At 37.9% G+C, this 13,369-nt stretch overlaps 1 protein-coding gene and 1 pseudogene across 3 annotated transcripts in view; one reads left to right on the forward strand and one right to left on the reverse strand.

The window, feature by feature from the left end:
* The first annotated feature begins 405 nt into the window (after positions 1-405).
* LOC122639534 lies at positions 406-4,630 on the forward strand (annotated as a pseudogene).
* Positions 4,631-10,141: 5,511 nt separating this feature from the next.
* The window catches only part of LOC122641111 (tRNA dimethylallyltransferase 9), a 52,347-nt gene continuing 49,119 nt past the window's right edge, over positions 10,142-13,369 (reverse strand). For 2 of the 3 annotated variants that reach the window (XM_043834433.1, XM_043834432.1), the window contains exons 9-11: positions 13,181-13,256; positions 10,638-10,777; positions 10,142-10,552 (exon numbers count right to left, since the gene is read on the reverse strand). In XM_043834433.1, the coding sequence (XP_043690368.1) occupies positions 10,489-10,552; positions 10,638-10,777; positions 13,181-13,256 (280 nt within the window). In that variant the 3' untranslated portion in view covers positions 10,142-10,488. The remainder of the gene's footprint in view (positions 10,553-10,637; positions 10,778-13,180; positions 13,257-13,369) is intronic. The other variant, XR_006329810.1, reaches the window with a different exon arrangement.

Genomic DNA, 13,369 nt, shown 5'->3' on the forward strand with positions numbered 1-13,369 from the left:
ACTTTGTTCAGTTCAACAAGCCATATTTCTTAGGCAATAGGCTTCACTCCAGGTAGGAATAGGATAGAGGTTTCATTTTTCTTCCAAACATCCAATAGGAACGAGCCAACAAGCGGTGAGCCAGACCTGTCAACCCTAAAGATTTCTCCCTTTATACAATGGCAATTCAATTTTAACAAACAATCTAAAGTTTTCCAATCAAACAGCAATGATAAGCCAAATACTTCAACTTCAGGACTTCATCAAACACAAGATTAGAAATGCTACAAGTCAAAATGTCAATGATTTGAAAAGTCAAAGTTTGACTAATTGAATTCTGGCAATTCAGATGGTTTTTGTTCATGCTAACATATATAGTGGATTAGTGGTAAGGATAAGATACCGTTATCTTTAAACCCACAATCAGAATGTATTCTGCAACCCGTTTTCTATTCTTGATCTTAATTCATATTCTTCTTCTCTTCCATGGATCACCAGCAGAGACTGTTGGAGATGAAACCAGAATAGCAAACCTTGGTGCAATCATTGATGAAAATTCGCGTAATGGAAAGGAAGAGAAGACAGCCATGGAAATAGCTATCCAAAGCTTTAATGACTCTAACAGCCAGTTCAAGCTAGCCCTCCATGTACGTGATTCAGCCGGAGATCCTCTCCGAGCAACCTCTGCAGGTGGGTAATTAGTTATTTAAACCAGTCAAAATCTTATTTGTGATTCAGATAACAAGCCTGATCTCAATATAATCCAAGAAGTATTTGTGACTCTTCCTTAATATCATTTTTGAGATTAGGGTTTATCTATATTGTACTATGCGAGACCCTATATATAGGGGTTAATTTGTAATTTCTTCAGCAGAATAGTGGAAGCTCTAACTTATCACTTGGCCGTTGACATAGCCCATGTTGGGTGAACCATGCAAATCTTTATGTTGTGTGCATGTAATTGTCATTTTTCTTTTGCAAATCGTTGTTCTGCTGCGTTGTTAATTCTTATATATTGTTGAGTGCAGCTGAAGAGTTCGTCGGAAAAGAGCAGGTTGAGGCCATTCTTGGAATGGAGACATGGCAAGAGGCCGCGTTAGTAGCTGAAATAGGAAATCGAGCACAAGTCCCTGTATTTTCCTTCGCAAGTACTTCTATCGCAGCGTCATCGACGACCAAGCAATGGCCTTTCTTGGTTAGGATGACAAACAATGAAACCACACAGATGAAATGTATGGCTGCCATTGTTGGTGCATACAAATGGAGGAATGTTATTTCAATCTATGAAGATGATACTTATGGAAGTAATTCAGGAGTGGTCATGCTTCTCTCTGATGCTCTTCGAGATGTAGGCTCTCAGATTGAGTATCGAATGGTTTTTCCGCCGATATCTTCGATTTCTGATCCCAAAGATGAAATTTTAAAAGAGCTGGGGAAGCTAAACAGCAAGCAGTCTAGGGTTTTCATTCTTGTTCAACCATCAATATCATTTGCTGTCCAGCTCTTCACATAAGCTAGAAGAATTGGACTAATGGGGAAAGAGTCTGTTTGGATAACTACAAATACAATTGCCAATGCCCTAGATTCCTTTAACTCCTCTGTTATCTCTTCCATGCAAGGTGTTTTAGGAATTAAGACTCACTTCTCTGAAAATACCTTATCCTTCAAAGATTTCTCTTCTAAATTCAAGAAAAATTTTCGTTCTGAGTATCCTGAAGAAGAGTACTTCGAGCCCGGAATCCATGCAGTCCGAGCATATGATGCTATTTCTACTCTAACAAATGCAATGGAGAATACATCAAAGTTATTGCTAGACAAAATATTGTCAAGCAATTTCAATGGCTTAAGTGGAAAAATTCAATTCAAAGACGGAGAATTATCGAATTCCCCTGTTTTCCAAATTGTTAATGTGGCAGGAAAGAGTTACAAGGAACTAGATTTCTGGACTACTGAGTGTGGTTTCTCAGAGATCCTTGGTGATCAATGTAATGGTAACAATTACAACATGGAAGGATTGAAAGGACCTGTAGATTGGCCTGGAGGTTTACAGAGAGTACCAAGAGGATGGGTATTGCCTAGTGATTTAAAGACCATGAAAATTGGTGTTCCAGAACGAGCAGTGTTTGAGGAGTTCATCAAAGTGGAAAAGAACAAGAACCCTAATTTGCCACCATTGGTTACAGGTTTCTGTGTTAAGGTTTTCGAAGAAGCTGTAAAGATCTTGAGAGAGACAAAGTATGGTATATCCTATGAATTTGAATCATATGATGGACCATACGATGATCTCATTGATAAAGTCTATCACAAGGAATATGATGCTGTTGTTGGTGATATAACGATCCTGTCCAACCGATCTGACAAGGTAGAGTTCACTCAGCCCTATACAGAGTCAGGGTTGTCATTGGTAGTTCCTGTGAAGAAGGAATCTCGAGCATGGATGTTCATGAAGCCTTTCACAACAGAGATGTGGCTAGTTACTGGTTTGGTCTTGTTCTACACCATGTTGGTGGTTTGGTCTGTGGAACATCAATCAAATCCAGAATTCAGAGGCCCTTGGAAGGATCAACTTGCCACTGCCTTGTGGTTCACCTTCTCAACTCTCTTCTTTGCCCACAGTAAGTAAATGTTCAAAATCAAATTATAGCGAAATTATCATCTATCTCTAGCTAGACATCTCATGAAATGATGTTAATTTCACATGCTGCAAATTAATTGTACCAATCTGTCATCTAATGTAGGGGTGCAAGTTTGTCCCTGTCGGCTCGAGCCCGCCTTGGCCCGTCCTGAGCTTGAACAGGGTCTAGGCTGAGATACCTTGGCCCTGAGAGCAGGTCAGGGTTGGGAATTTCTGACCTTGAGTTAGGGCTGGGCTGGGTCAGGGTTGAGGCCTTGGGCTGAGCCCGACCCTGTCTACTTCTTCTTCTCCATGGCCTCGCCCAACCTGCATCCCCTTTCCCCCTTCCCCCTGGTCAGAGCCAATCAGGGTCAGCTAGGCTTAGCCTCGTCTTCTTCTTTTCCTTGGCTTGGCCCAGCCCTTGCATCCCCCTTCCCCCTCCCCATGGTCAGGGCCAATCAGTGTCAACCCGGCCCAACCTTGAGAGTGGGCTAGGATTGGATTTTTCAGGTCCTGAGTCAGAGTCAGGCAAAGCTTGGGCCCAACTAAGGTGACTCAAGATTGGGTTGGGGTTTAATTTAAAAAGCTCGACCCAACCTGACTTTGTTGCAGCTCTAATTTAATGATGTCCAACCCAAAATTTAGAGTTTCAAAATGGAGAGGCCATTCCCAAGGTCATATGTCCAGTTCCATTCCTCGCCGCCATGGAGTGCACTACTAAATCAGCTCCCCTCAGCTTTGGGCCATGGGTATTCACATGGTCTATGAATGGATAACCTGCTTTGATATCACTTAATGACGTTCAACCCAAAAGTCCAAGGTTTAGGGTGGAGAGGCCGATCCCAAGCTCATATGACCAACAACCACATACTATTCGACCAATGTGGGAGTAAAACCCTTCTCATTCTTGACCATAGAGTACACTCATTGCATTATCATTAATTGGTATGCCATGCTTATATGTATTTTGGTTAATTTATACAGGGGAGAAACTTCATAGCAAATTCACTCGGGTTGTAATGGTAATATGGCTGTTTGTGGTGTTAATCTTGACCTCTAGCTACACTGCTAGTCTCACCTCTATGCTCACAGTCCAACGACTCAAACCTATTGTGTCCGATATCGAGTTTTTAAAGAGTAGTAATTCGATTGTAGGATGTGATAGTGACTCATTTGTTAAGAATTACTTGGTGAATGTACTTGGATTCAAGACGGATAACATCAGGCCTATTACAAGTAAAGACACCTATGTTGCTGAATTTGATCAAGGCAACATAAAGGCTGCTTTCCTAGAGCTCCCCGGTGAAAAGGTGTTCCTCTCCAAATATTGCAATAGATATACTACTGCTACTGAAACAATCCATAGATTTGGTGGATGGGGCTTTGTAAGTAGTCACAAACATTAACACTTAACTTCTGTTTTCTTTATTATATGAAAAGATACACAGATGATGATCAACTATATTATTGTTTATTCTACAGGTCTTTCCATTGGGTTCAACTCTTGCTGCTGACTTTTCCAAAGCAATTCTAGAACTATTGGAGAACGGAAATATTACAAAATTGGAAGAAGATTGGTTCGGTGGAGATTCAAAATGTTCAAAATCAGGAACTGAAGTTGACAATGAGAGCTTGGGCCTTGATAGCTTTTGGGGTCTTTTTGTTCTCACTGCTGGCACATCTACCATTGTCTTTCTACTCTTTCTCATTAACCTATGGAGGAAACATCGAAGTAATAGAAATCGGTGGAATCGGGTGAAAAAAACATTGTTACACCAGAATGGGCAACATCACTTTTCAGTACTGGGAGCTCCAGCTTCTGCACAAATAGCACCCGATAAGGATTGGGTTCTGAGTGAGTACAACAATCCAGGGTATCATCAAGCTTCACAAATGGCTGAAATTGAAATGAGGAAGACATCCATTACCGATGTATAGTGTACATAGCTTCCTAGATATGATATGTTCAATCTTAATTTATTCTTTAGTTCAATTGTGAAGATGACTTCTCACTACATTATAATAGGTTTTAGTATATGGCTAGCTCCATTTGTTTAATGTAAACCATCAATTGTACATGTAAAAAAAATTTTCATTGTAAGATGACTTCTCACTACATTGTAATAGGTTTCAGTGCTTGTTTATCATTGACGAACCCTCAATGCGTCCATGACTCTATGTCCCATGTTCTCTCCTGCTCACACCCCCGCCCCCTCCCTCTCATGATTCTGATTCAATTTGGAATCATCTTACACCGTGACCACCACCACCCAAAACCACCGCACTGTTGGATTATGTCTATCAAACCTGAATTATTTTGGAATAAATAAATTTAATTTTATTATTGCATGAATTTATTTACAGGCTTATAAGTTTGTTCCATGGGTTTTCACCCAAAACAATTATCAACATGGGATAGGACTGGACATCCTGTTCATCTGGTCGTTACATTGTATGTTGCTAGAAATGTTGATTTTAGGGTATAAATGTAAGTACACATCATTTGTGTGTATAGGAAAGAATATGGTACAAATTCTCACATGTGTTATTACCTATCGTATTAAGGAGAGATACATACCTGTCATCACTAGTTGACTCTTTGACCTAAGAAATTCTTATCATTACAGTGTTACATTGTGGTTTTGGTGCACCAATGGTTGATGCCATGTGAGCTATATATCAAGCATTCACAAGTGCAAAAGCCTTTAGCTTGTTCATAGACCCTCCTTGTGTTAAAGAAGACCATTACAAACCCTCCGGTTTTAGAGGATCAAACCAAAAGCAGAAAAGAAGAAGCACGATTGATATATTATCTTCACCTGAAAACTTCACAAATCTAGGTATCTTCTGATTTCTCCCAAATTCAAGTAGATTTAGATGTTCAGGATAAGGTTTTTTGTAGACCGGTCTTGTTATTGGTCTATATGTAGGGTTAATCTGCTCTTGGATTAACCAGGTAAGTTCTCGTCGGTCAATGAGTACCTGGTTGACTGGATTTCCTTTGCCGAAAGCTCGACCATTTTGTACATCGCCATGGTTGAAAGGTTGGCCGATTGATGTTGGATAAGGTCTCCCATTTTGGACCTGATATGACCATTCCAAGGGTACCCAGGATGGATTTGCCCAACCTCCATTTGGACTTTGGTTAAAGCCAGTATTTCTTCGACCATCATTATTAACCGCATTCGCTGGTCCTTCACATGGGGATCAAGTCTCCCATTGTGGACCAGATACGACCATTCCAATGGTACCTCAGATGGATCCGCCCGAACTCCATTTGGACTTTGGTTAAAGCCAGTATTTCTTCGGCCATCATTATTAACCGCATTCGTCAGTCCTTCATATGGGGGTGAATTTGGATATTCCCCAACTGGGACTGTATTTTCTCCCAAAAGAGGTGGGTTAATAGCTTGTGGAACAAACTGCCCCTGAACACCGTATGCATTTATCTTTTGAAGTAGCGACATACTATATGGAACACGAAGTGCCATGCCCCTAGTTGGCTAGAGAGGTTCTAGCATGACTTGTTTGGTTAACAGATAGAACATTACCTCTTCTATATGATCGGAAAACTGAACCATTGGTGTTTGACTTGTGTGTAATTGATTCCAATTATCCGACTGTGATTGAGCAGCAACTAAGGTCATCAACTGATCAAAACGGCCTTGTTGCCCGTTGTTAGATTGGGTTACCCCAACAACCAACTTACGCATATCATCAGTTGCGGGACGAAGAAGTCCTTGCATAGTGGTGACCAACTAACATGTCATGTCATCTCCTGACCCACTACCAATTGCAATTGCCCCTTGCTGGACATCTTCAGCAACAGGACTAGACCCTCTTGAATTCTTCATATCAACTTCTTTAGAGTGTCATGTGCTTCTCCTTGTATTCATTACAGTTACCTAGAGGGTCCCACTGAGTGTGCCAAAAGTATTGGTGACAATTTTGGTCACTAACCTGTTGTTGAATGCGCGGGTGTGCTAGAGTTGCAAAGACTTGAGAGATATGATTTGATAAAAATTGTTAATCTGACTTCTTCCAGGAGAGATGTGAGTCATCCTCTTGCTTCGATTGCTCCAAGGACTTTCGAATGAATATGAATTGTAATGCCAAGTAAATTTGAGGGAAAAGAAATAGGCGAACAAAGGTAATTGAGGATGGAATTGAATTGGTCGTTCACTTGAATGATCGAGTACTTGAAATTGATCCCTGAAAGATTGTTACACTAAGAAACCATGGTTAAGCTAATCTTACTCCTACTCCTAATGTAAAGGTAAAAGATACGTTATTAAAGTGTGATTTTGATGAAGGTCCTCACTACTTCTTCAATTCTCTTATTTATACGGAGTAGTTTACATAATTGGCCGATTCCACATTCTCACAGCAACAGTTGTAACTCCTTCACTAACCGACCGTAATTGCCCATACTGGAATCTGATAGACCGGTCGTAACTGTCTTAACCATAACATGGATAACCATGTTTGTTTGTTTAGGTCGGGTCCAAGTAGACTGACCAACTTGTTTCAGCCCCTTTCTTTTGGCAAGTGCCGTTTTGGGCCCAGATTTTACTGGCCCTGCTCCTTGACCAAATTAGAAATTAAATTCGACCAAAATTATGTAGGGAAAATATCAAACCAGTAAGGGTTCACCTACTAGGTCTCAAAGCTAACACAAGCAGTCAAAATAATGAACAAATTGATAGACCTTCATATTGCATTTTGACTCGAAAATATTAGGTGGAGAGGCTGAACTGATATGAAGTCATCTAACATCTCAAAGTTACCAAAATGAAATTATTTCTGATAGATAATGTTGACGGTGTATTAACATTTAAAAACTCATTGTTTTGACATCTTTGATTTTTTTTTACTACAAAATTTTCTTTCTTTTGGTTCCACATCCCTATCCTGCAATAACAAATTGAGTTCGTATGGGCATTTTGGATGCAACCATTGAAATAGCTTTTCTGATTACATCCATTTCATAAAGTATTTAACTCAGTTTAGCAAGCCTTTATTTCTTGGTTTCAATAGGACTCCTTGCAAGCGTTCTTTCTATCTACTATTATCTAAAAATAATCAAGTTATTAACGACTTGACGGAACCAAGTAATAACCCCTAAAGAGGCTAGAGCAAGGCCTAATTGAAAATAAATCAAATTATTGATTGTGTCATAAAGACCCTTCTGTCCACGTCCCAATCGCCCCATGCAGGAATAATGATTAAAAATATACATGGAGGGCTACATGTTTATGTTTGCCCCCGAACTTGATACATGATTAATATGAGGGTTGTACTATCAATCTAACGATTGATGATTTGACCCAAGCAACCCTTCACATGGCTCAAAATGATGGACTGTGGAGGATCAAAATAGGGTAGTTGTTGTAGTTGCTAAAAAGTGATGTGTACATATTTATAGGGAAAAAAACATATGCTATATATACACAATCAGATGTAGCGATTACAATAAAACGAACATATCTATTAATAACAATAATAACAATAACAATAATAAAAATCACAATGTTGTTCCATGTCCAAGAGCCACATTAATTAACATAACGATTAAGCTAACAGAAGCCAATAGACGTGTAGGATTAGTTAACAATCTCCATGCAAGTTTAAACAAAAAAGCATTATCATGCAAATTAGCAATTCTTAACTCCAACCCTCTAACTCTCTTGGGAGACGCATTTTCTTCCATGAAATCAAATGGGATTTTTTATTTCCAAAATTTGATCCTCACCATAAAATATCTCTTTTCTACTCTATGAAAAATAGTATGCAAACCAACGATCTTAGACCGGGGGTGGAAAATCAGTAACCAAATAAACTGCATCCTCACACATTTTCTGAATCTCCAATACATGAATCAACCGCCTTTTATCTTCAAAAGAGACATTCTAACTAAAAAGAACACCACATTTGTCAAAATTAAATTGTTAGCCTAAAAGATCATAAAAAAGAAAAGTACCGACTGAATGGTTAAAATATCATCACTGATAGCTCTACAGAAAAGAAAAAAAAAGTATCATCCGCAGAGAGCACTTGAGAAATTTCAAGAGCTTATCATGAAACTTTAATACCCCTAAACATATTAAGGTCCTTATATATTTGTAACATTTGAGAAAGAACCTTCATGGTAAACATAAGGACTCAAATGGCACCCTTGACGGATACCCCTAGAAGGATCAATATCACCAAAAGAGCTTCCTTATAATTTAATAGAATAAGAGATTGAAGAGACTAAATGACCAACTAAACCACACCTTGTAGAACTCAGACACAAAAATTAAAAAATAACTATGATAAAATCCCATTCTAATCTATGATATGCCTTTGACATTACTAACTTAATTCACATATATCTTAATTTTCCTTTTTATTTATAAATTAAATAATAAAAAATTTCTTGATTAATAATAATAGTATCTGAGATTTGCCTCCCAGAAATAGAAGAAACTTGAAATGGAAAAATAAAATTCTCAAAAAGGGTTGAAGACTATTACCAAAAATTTTGCCAACAATCTTATAAGGCAAATTATAGAGACTGGTTTGTCTGAAATCTTCCAACAATCAGCACCAGATCTATAAAGGAAGAGCTGGTTATTACTCTTATGTCTAGTAAGGATGTAATTCACAAACATTTCCAAGAAGGAGAATAATGAAACACCAAGCTTCCTTCAGGTTGACTTTGAAAAGTGCTCAAAAAAAGAAAGCATGAGATCCGCCAGCAAGTTGATTCTCCCATTTTAGAGAAGGACAACGTGCCAACTCGTATTGGTATCGATGGAGACTGCACCGATACCTGGCAGATCCCGTGTACAGACCAAGGGTAAAAATATTTTTAAAAATCCAAATTTTTTAAAAAAACATGGGAAAACCTCTGAACCAGAGCCGATCTGATTTGTTATCGACTAATACCGATTACTAAAACCCTGAGTTTAAGTGGTATAACATTTTTTGAACGAAATCCCTTTTCAATCAATTTCCAAGCTCTTTTTATTAAGATGTGGAACTTAGACTAAAACTCAGACACCGTCATCCAAATCAGTTGATTCAAGTCCAAACTCAGGAAAAAAACTGCCCATTTAACATTATAAAATTGCTGCTGAACGCCCACTACAAGAATTTTTCACTGCACAGTTTTCCTCTGCTCCGTTTGTTTCGGTGTAACATGACAAATTTTCCTTGGTAAATGAAAAATCTTACATGTTGAAAATTTCTCTAATGTTTTGTTTCCATAAAAATAAAAAATAAACATTAAAAAACTTTTCAACATTAAAAATTTTTTATTTGAAGCGGAAAGAAATATATGAGAACGGAATTCATTAAGTCTCCGTCATTCAAGAGTTTTGGGAAATCATTTTCTTTGACGCTTCTGTAAAACTAAAGTCTAAAGGATTACATATTGAATTAATTGTACATTACCTTTCCAAAGCAAGATTAAGACAAATCATCTGTGTGTGTGTGTGGGAGGTCTCGGTTTCCAACTCAATGGTCCTCTTTTTTTTTTTTTTTGGTAGAACTCAATGGTCCTCTGAATGCATATAGAATATGTCTTCTTCACTACATAATTTTATAAATAAAAAAGAAAACGGGGTGCAGTTCTTCTCTACAAACCTGCAAGGAATGAAGATTCATCAGATAGGAAAGATGCATCATAGAGCTTCACACTTAAAACAAACAGAATAATGTACTGCAACTTTACCACTTCACTGCAAAAAATAGTGCCGTGCTTATCAGCATGCGTCTCTATCAAATTAACAACCTTTCAAGCTAAGGTCTGAAATGATTTAGTGTTAGCTTGGAAGATAATCCTATTTATATTTGTCGTCTTTGTGGTCAAAATAAAGACGTATTAAACCTTAATGAGCAGAACCCTTGTATCATCCTTGTGTTTTCGAAATCCAATCCAAGATATCAGAACACTCTTCACGATTGATAAAATGTCTGCAATCACCAAGAAACCATTAGATGCTTGGAATAAACATTCACTTATCAAAACTAATTGCTGAAAACATTCACTAATTTCTACCGATTTTTTGTGTGATAAGCCTTCAGTAAAGAGGCTTCCCTGTGACTGGATAAGTCTTTCTTCATTTTAAGTGAATCTGGCACCACCAGCTTTTGAGTTTGCTGGTGGTATGCATCATAAATGAAGTTGAGTACCTTTTCCTGCAAAACATGTTTTTATCAGTCCAGCATAAGCCAGATAAATGTGGTACTGAACTTTTTAACAGATACCACACTTAAACCAAAAAGGCAAATCTTTTTTTAAATGAGCATAGAACATGGGCACTGAATTTTAGAATATCAACTCGGATAACAGTTCCTAAAATTACTTCAATTCATGTTTCGCCAAGATATGTAAGTTTAATAGTGGTCATCCATCCCATTGTCTTAATTCAATGACTAGGAATAAATTCTTTACATAAATTAAGCAATTCAAATTAATGTTTTGAAAATTGGGAGAATGTTAGCCATGTTCCCACAGACTGAGGAAAGCTAATGGCCACAAAAGCCAGAACACATGTTCGGCTTGTAAGGGACTTTGGAGAACAAGTTGGCTAGAACGGATGTGATCCTGACTGCTACGCGAAGGATATTGCGATCACTAAATAAATATGCTGTTGCTCGGAGAAGCTGCAGCTGCACACTAACTGTGGTGCTTGTGCATCCTGCTTAGTTTTTTATGGAAGCACATCATTCTTTTATGTTTTAGTAAAAAATTTAAAAAAAAAAAAAAAACACCATAATAACGAGTCCAAACAATCAAGGTTTACTGAACCACAAGGACAGAAAGAACACTAAATACAAGCAGGAATTTTTTTTTTTTTTTTTGGTGAGAGTTTAGATTAAGCTTTTGGGAAAAGATCTATTAAGTAGGAAACTCCAAGCTCATTCGCAAAGTAAAGTTTTACCAATAATGACAAACAAATCTGTTTCTGTACAAGCGGGGGGGGGGGGGGATTAGATGTTGACAGAAAGGGAGCTCCTGCAGGGTTGATTCAAAAAGAGATCGAGCAAGAGATGGGGCTTCTTGATGGGTAGCTAGAAAGCCTAAATGATTAGGATTCAGAAACTTATAAACCAGGATCACAATGATGTAGCAAATAACCAGAATTCAATACCAATAGATCAGCAACTCGGATGATTGGGAAATTCTGAGATGAAGTTAATAAAATAACAAGGAACAACTTTTCAAAAGATGGGCATAATCCAATGATTGGATCTCAAGAACCAGCACTGTTATAGAATTAAAAACTTAACATCCTGAACACAGATATCTCAGCAAATAATGAACTGATGGTTGTAGGATTCTGGTTAACAGTTCTTAAGCTAGCAAACAACATATCACAATATCAAGCAAATCCGATGGTTAGATAAGGACTTATGCAACTATCTTACTTGAGTATCGATGGAGAAGGAAGAATGAAGAAGATATAAGTAAGTAACCCACCTAGCCTCAACAGGAATCCCACAAGCCACTATGGCTTTCCCACCAACATAACACTGTATCTCACAGCAAATCTGAATCTCATAGAATAAAGAAAAGGATGAAGCCACAAATCTCATTAGTCAAATTCGTGTCCAAGGTTGGACCCCCTTACAAACTTATATAGAAGATTCAAAAACAAGATCTAACACTAAAAAAGAAGGGCCTAAACCAATCATTAACCAATAAGATAACATTAACTGACTAGGAAACTGACTTAAAAAACAAGACTGGACTAATAATCCACCCTAACTAAAACACTTAATAACAATTAAAATAAAGACGTAACCTTCCCAGTTGTAGTAGAGATTGGAGTGAGGAGCACCATGCCTTCGTGGATGAGAAGACCAGTGTATCCATGTCAGTTTCACAAAAAAGTAGGGGGGGTACCTTACTTTAGATTCTTAGGTGATAGTTTTATGACAATGATTTAATTAACATGGTTTGAGGGAACCATAAAAAAATAAGAGAAGCCAACAGGTTACATGTGGTTTCAGCCTATTAGGGACCCTTGCATTTTAAGGGATAATTAAGCCTCCAGCTAGACCCAATTCAATCACCCAAATTCATTCTAGTTTTAGGATTATGACTACAACAATGAGGGGCGTAACTATTAGCTTTTGCTATTCTCAGTTTTCCTGTATGATAAGGTGCAACTTACAAGTCTCCATCATTTAAGTTTAATGATGTGCACATTTATAATCATCTCCATTTCTCTGTTCACTTGGATAAACTTCTCATAAGAGCCAACATGGTGAAGACTGCATCCAATATAAAGCTAGAATTTGGGATAATTAGCTCACCATTAAAAGAAAAACAAGAAGAACGAATCAGCAAGAGTAATTGCAAGCAACTATCCTTAAGACTCAGTTCCTTGATTCTATAACTACTGCAAACATACCCATGCATGTCATCATGAATATGAGAGTACACCCATCATGACACCTACATGCACAAAGGCATGCACGGATAACCTGATATGCACCTGCAAGCATATTCTTTGAGCTAACAACTTCTCACAGCAGCTCTAGCAAAATAATCCATACTGGGAAGACCTACCAACCAAAAGCAAATTGACATACCAGTGGCTGTGAAGCATCAATCCAGTGATAAATAAGTTCATTCCTGAACCATGTCAATTGCCTTTTTGCAAAGTTTCTGTACAAAAGGACACAGTAAATGCAAGAGGAACTCATCTAATGGAGATAATAGCAGATGTAAGTTTACAAAGCAAAACGAGTGGATATGTACAGAAATGCAAATTGTCAATT

The sequence above is a fragment of the Telopea speciosissima genome, chromosome 9 (genome assembly GCF_018873765.1).
Source record: "Telopea speciosissima isolate NSW1024214 ecotype Mountain lineage chromosome 9, Tspe_v1, whole genome shotgun sequence".
In the NCBI taxonomy this organism is placed as follows: domain Eukaryota; kingdom Viridiplantae; phylum Streptophyta; class Magnoliopsida; order Proteales; family Proteaceae; genus Telopea; species Telopea speciosissima.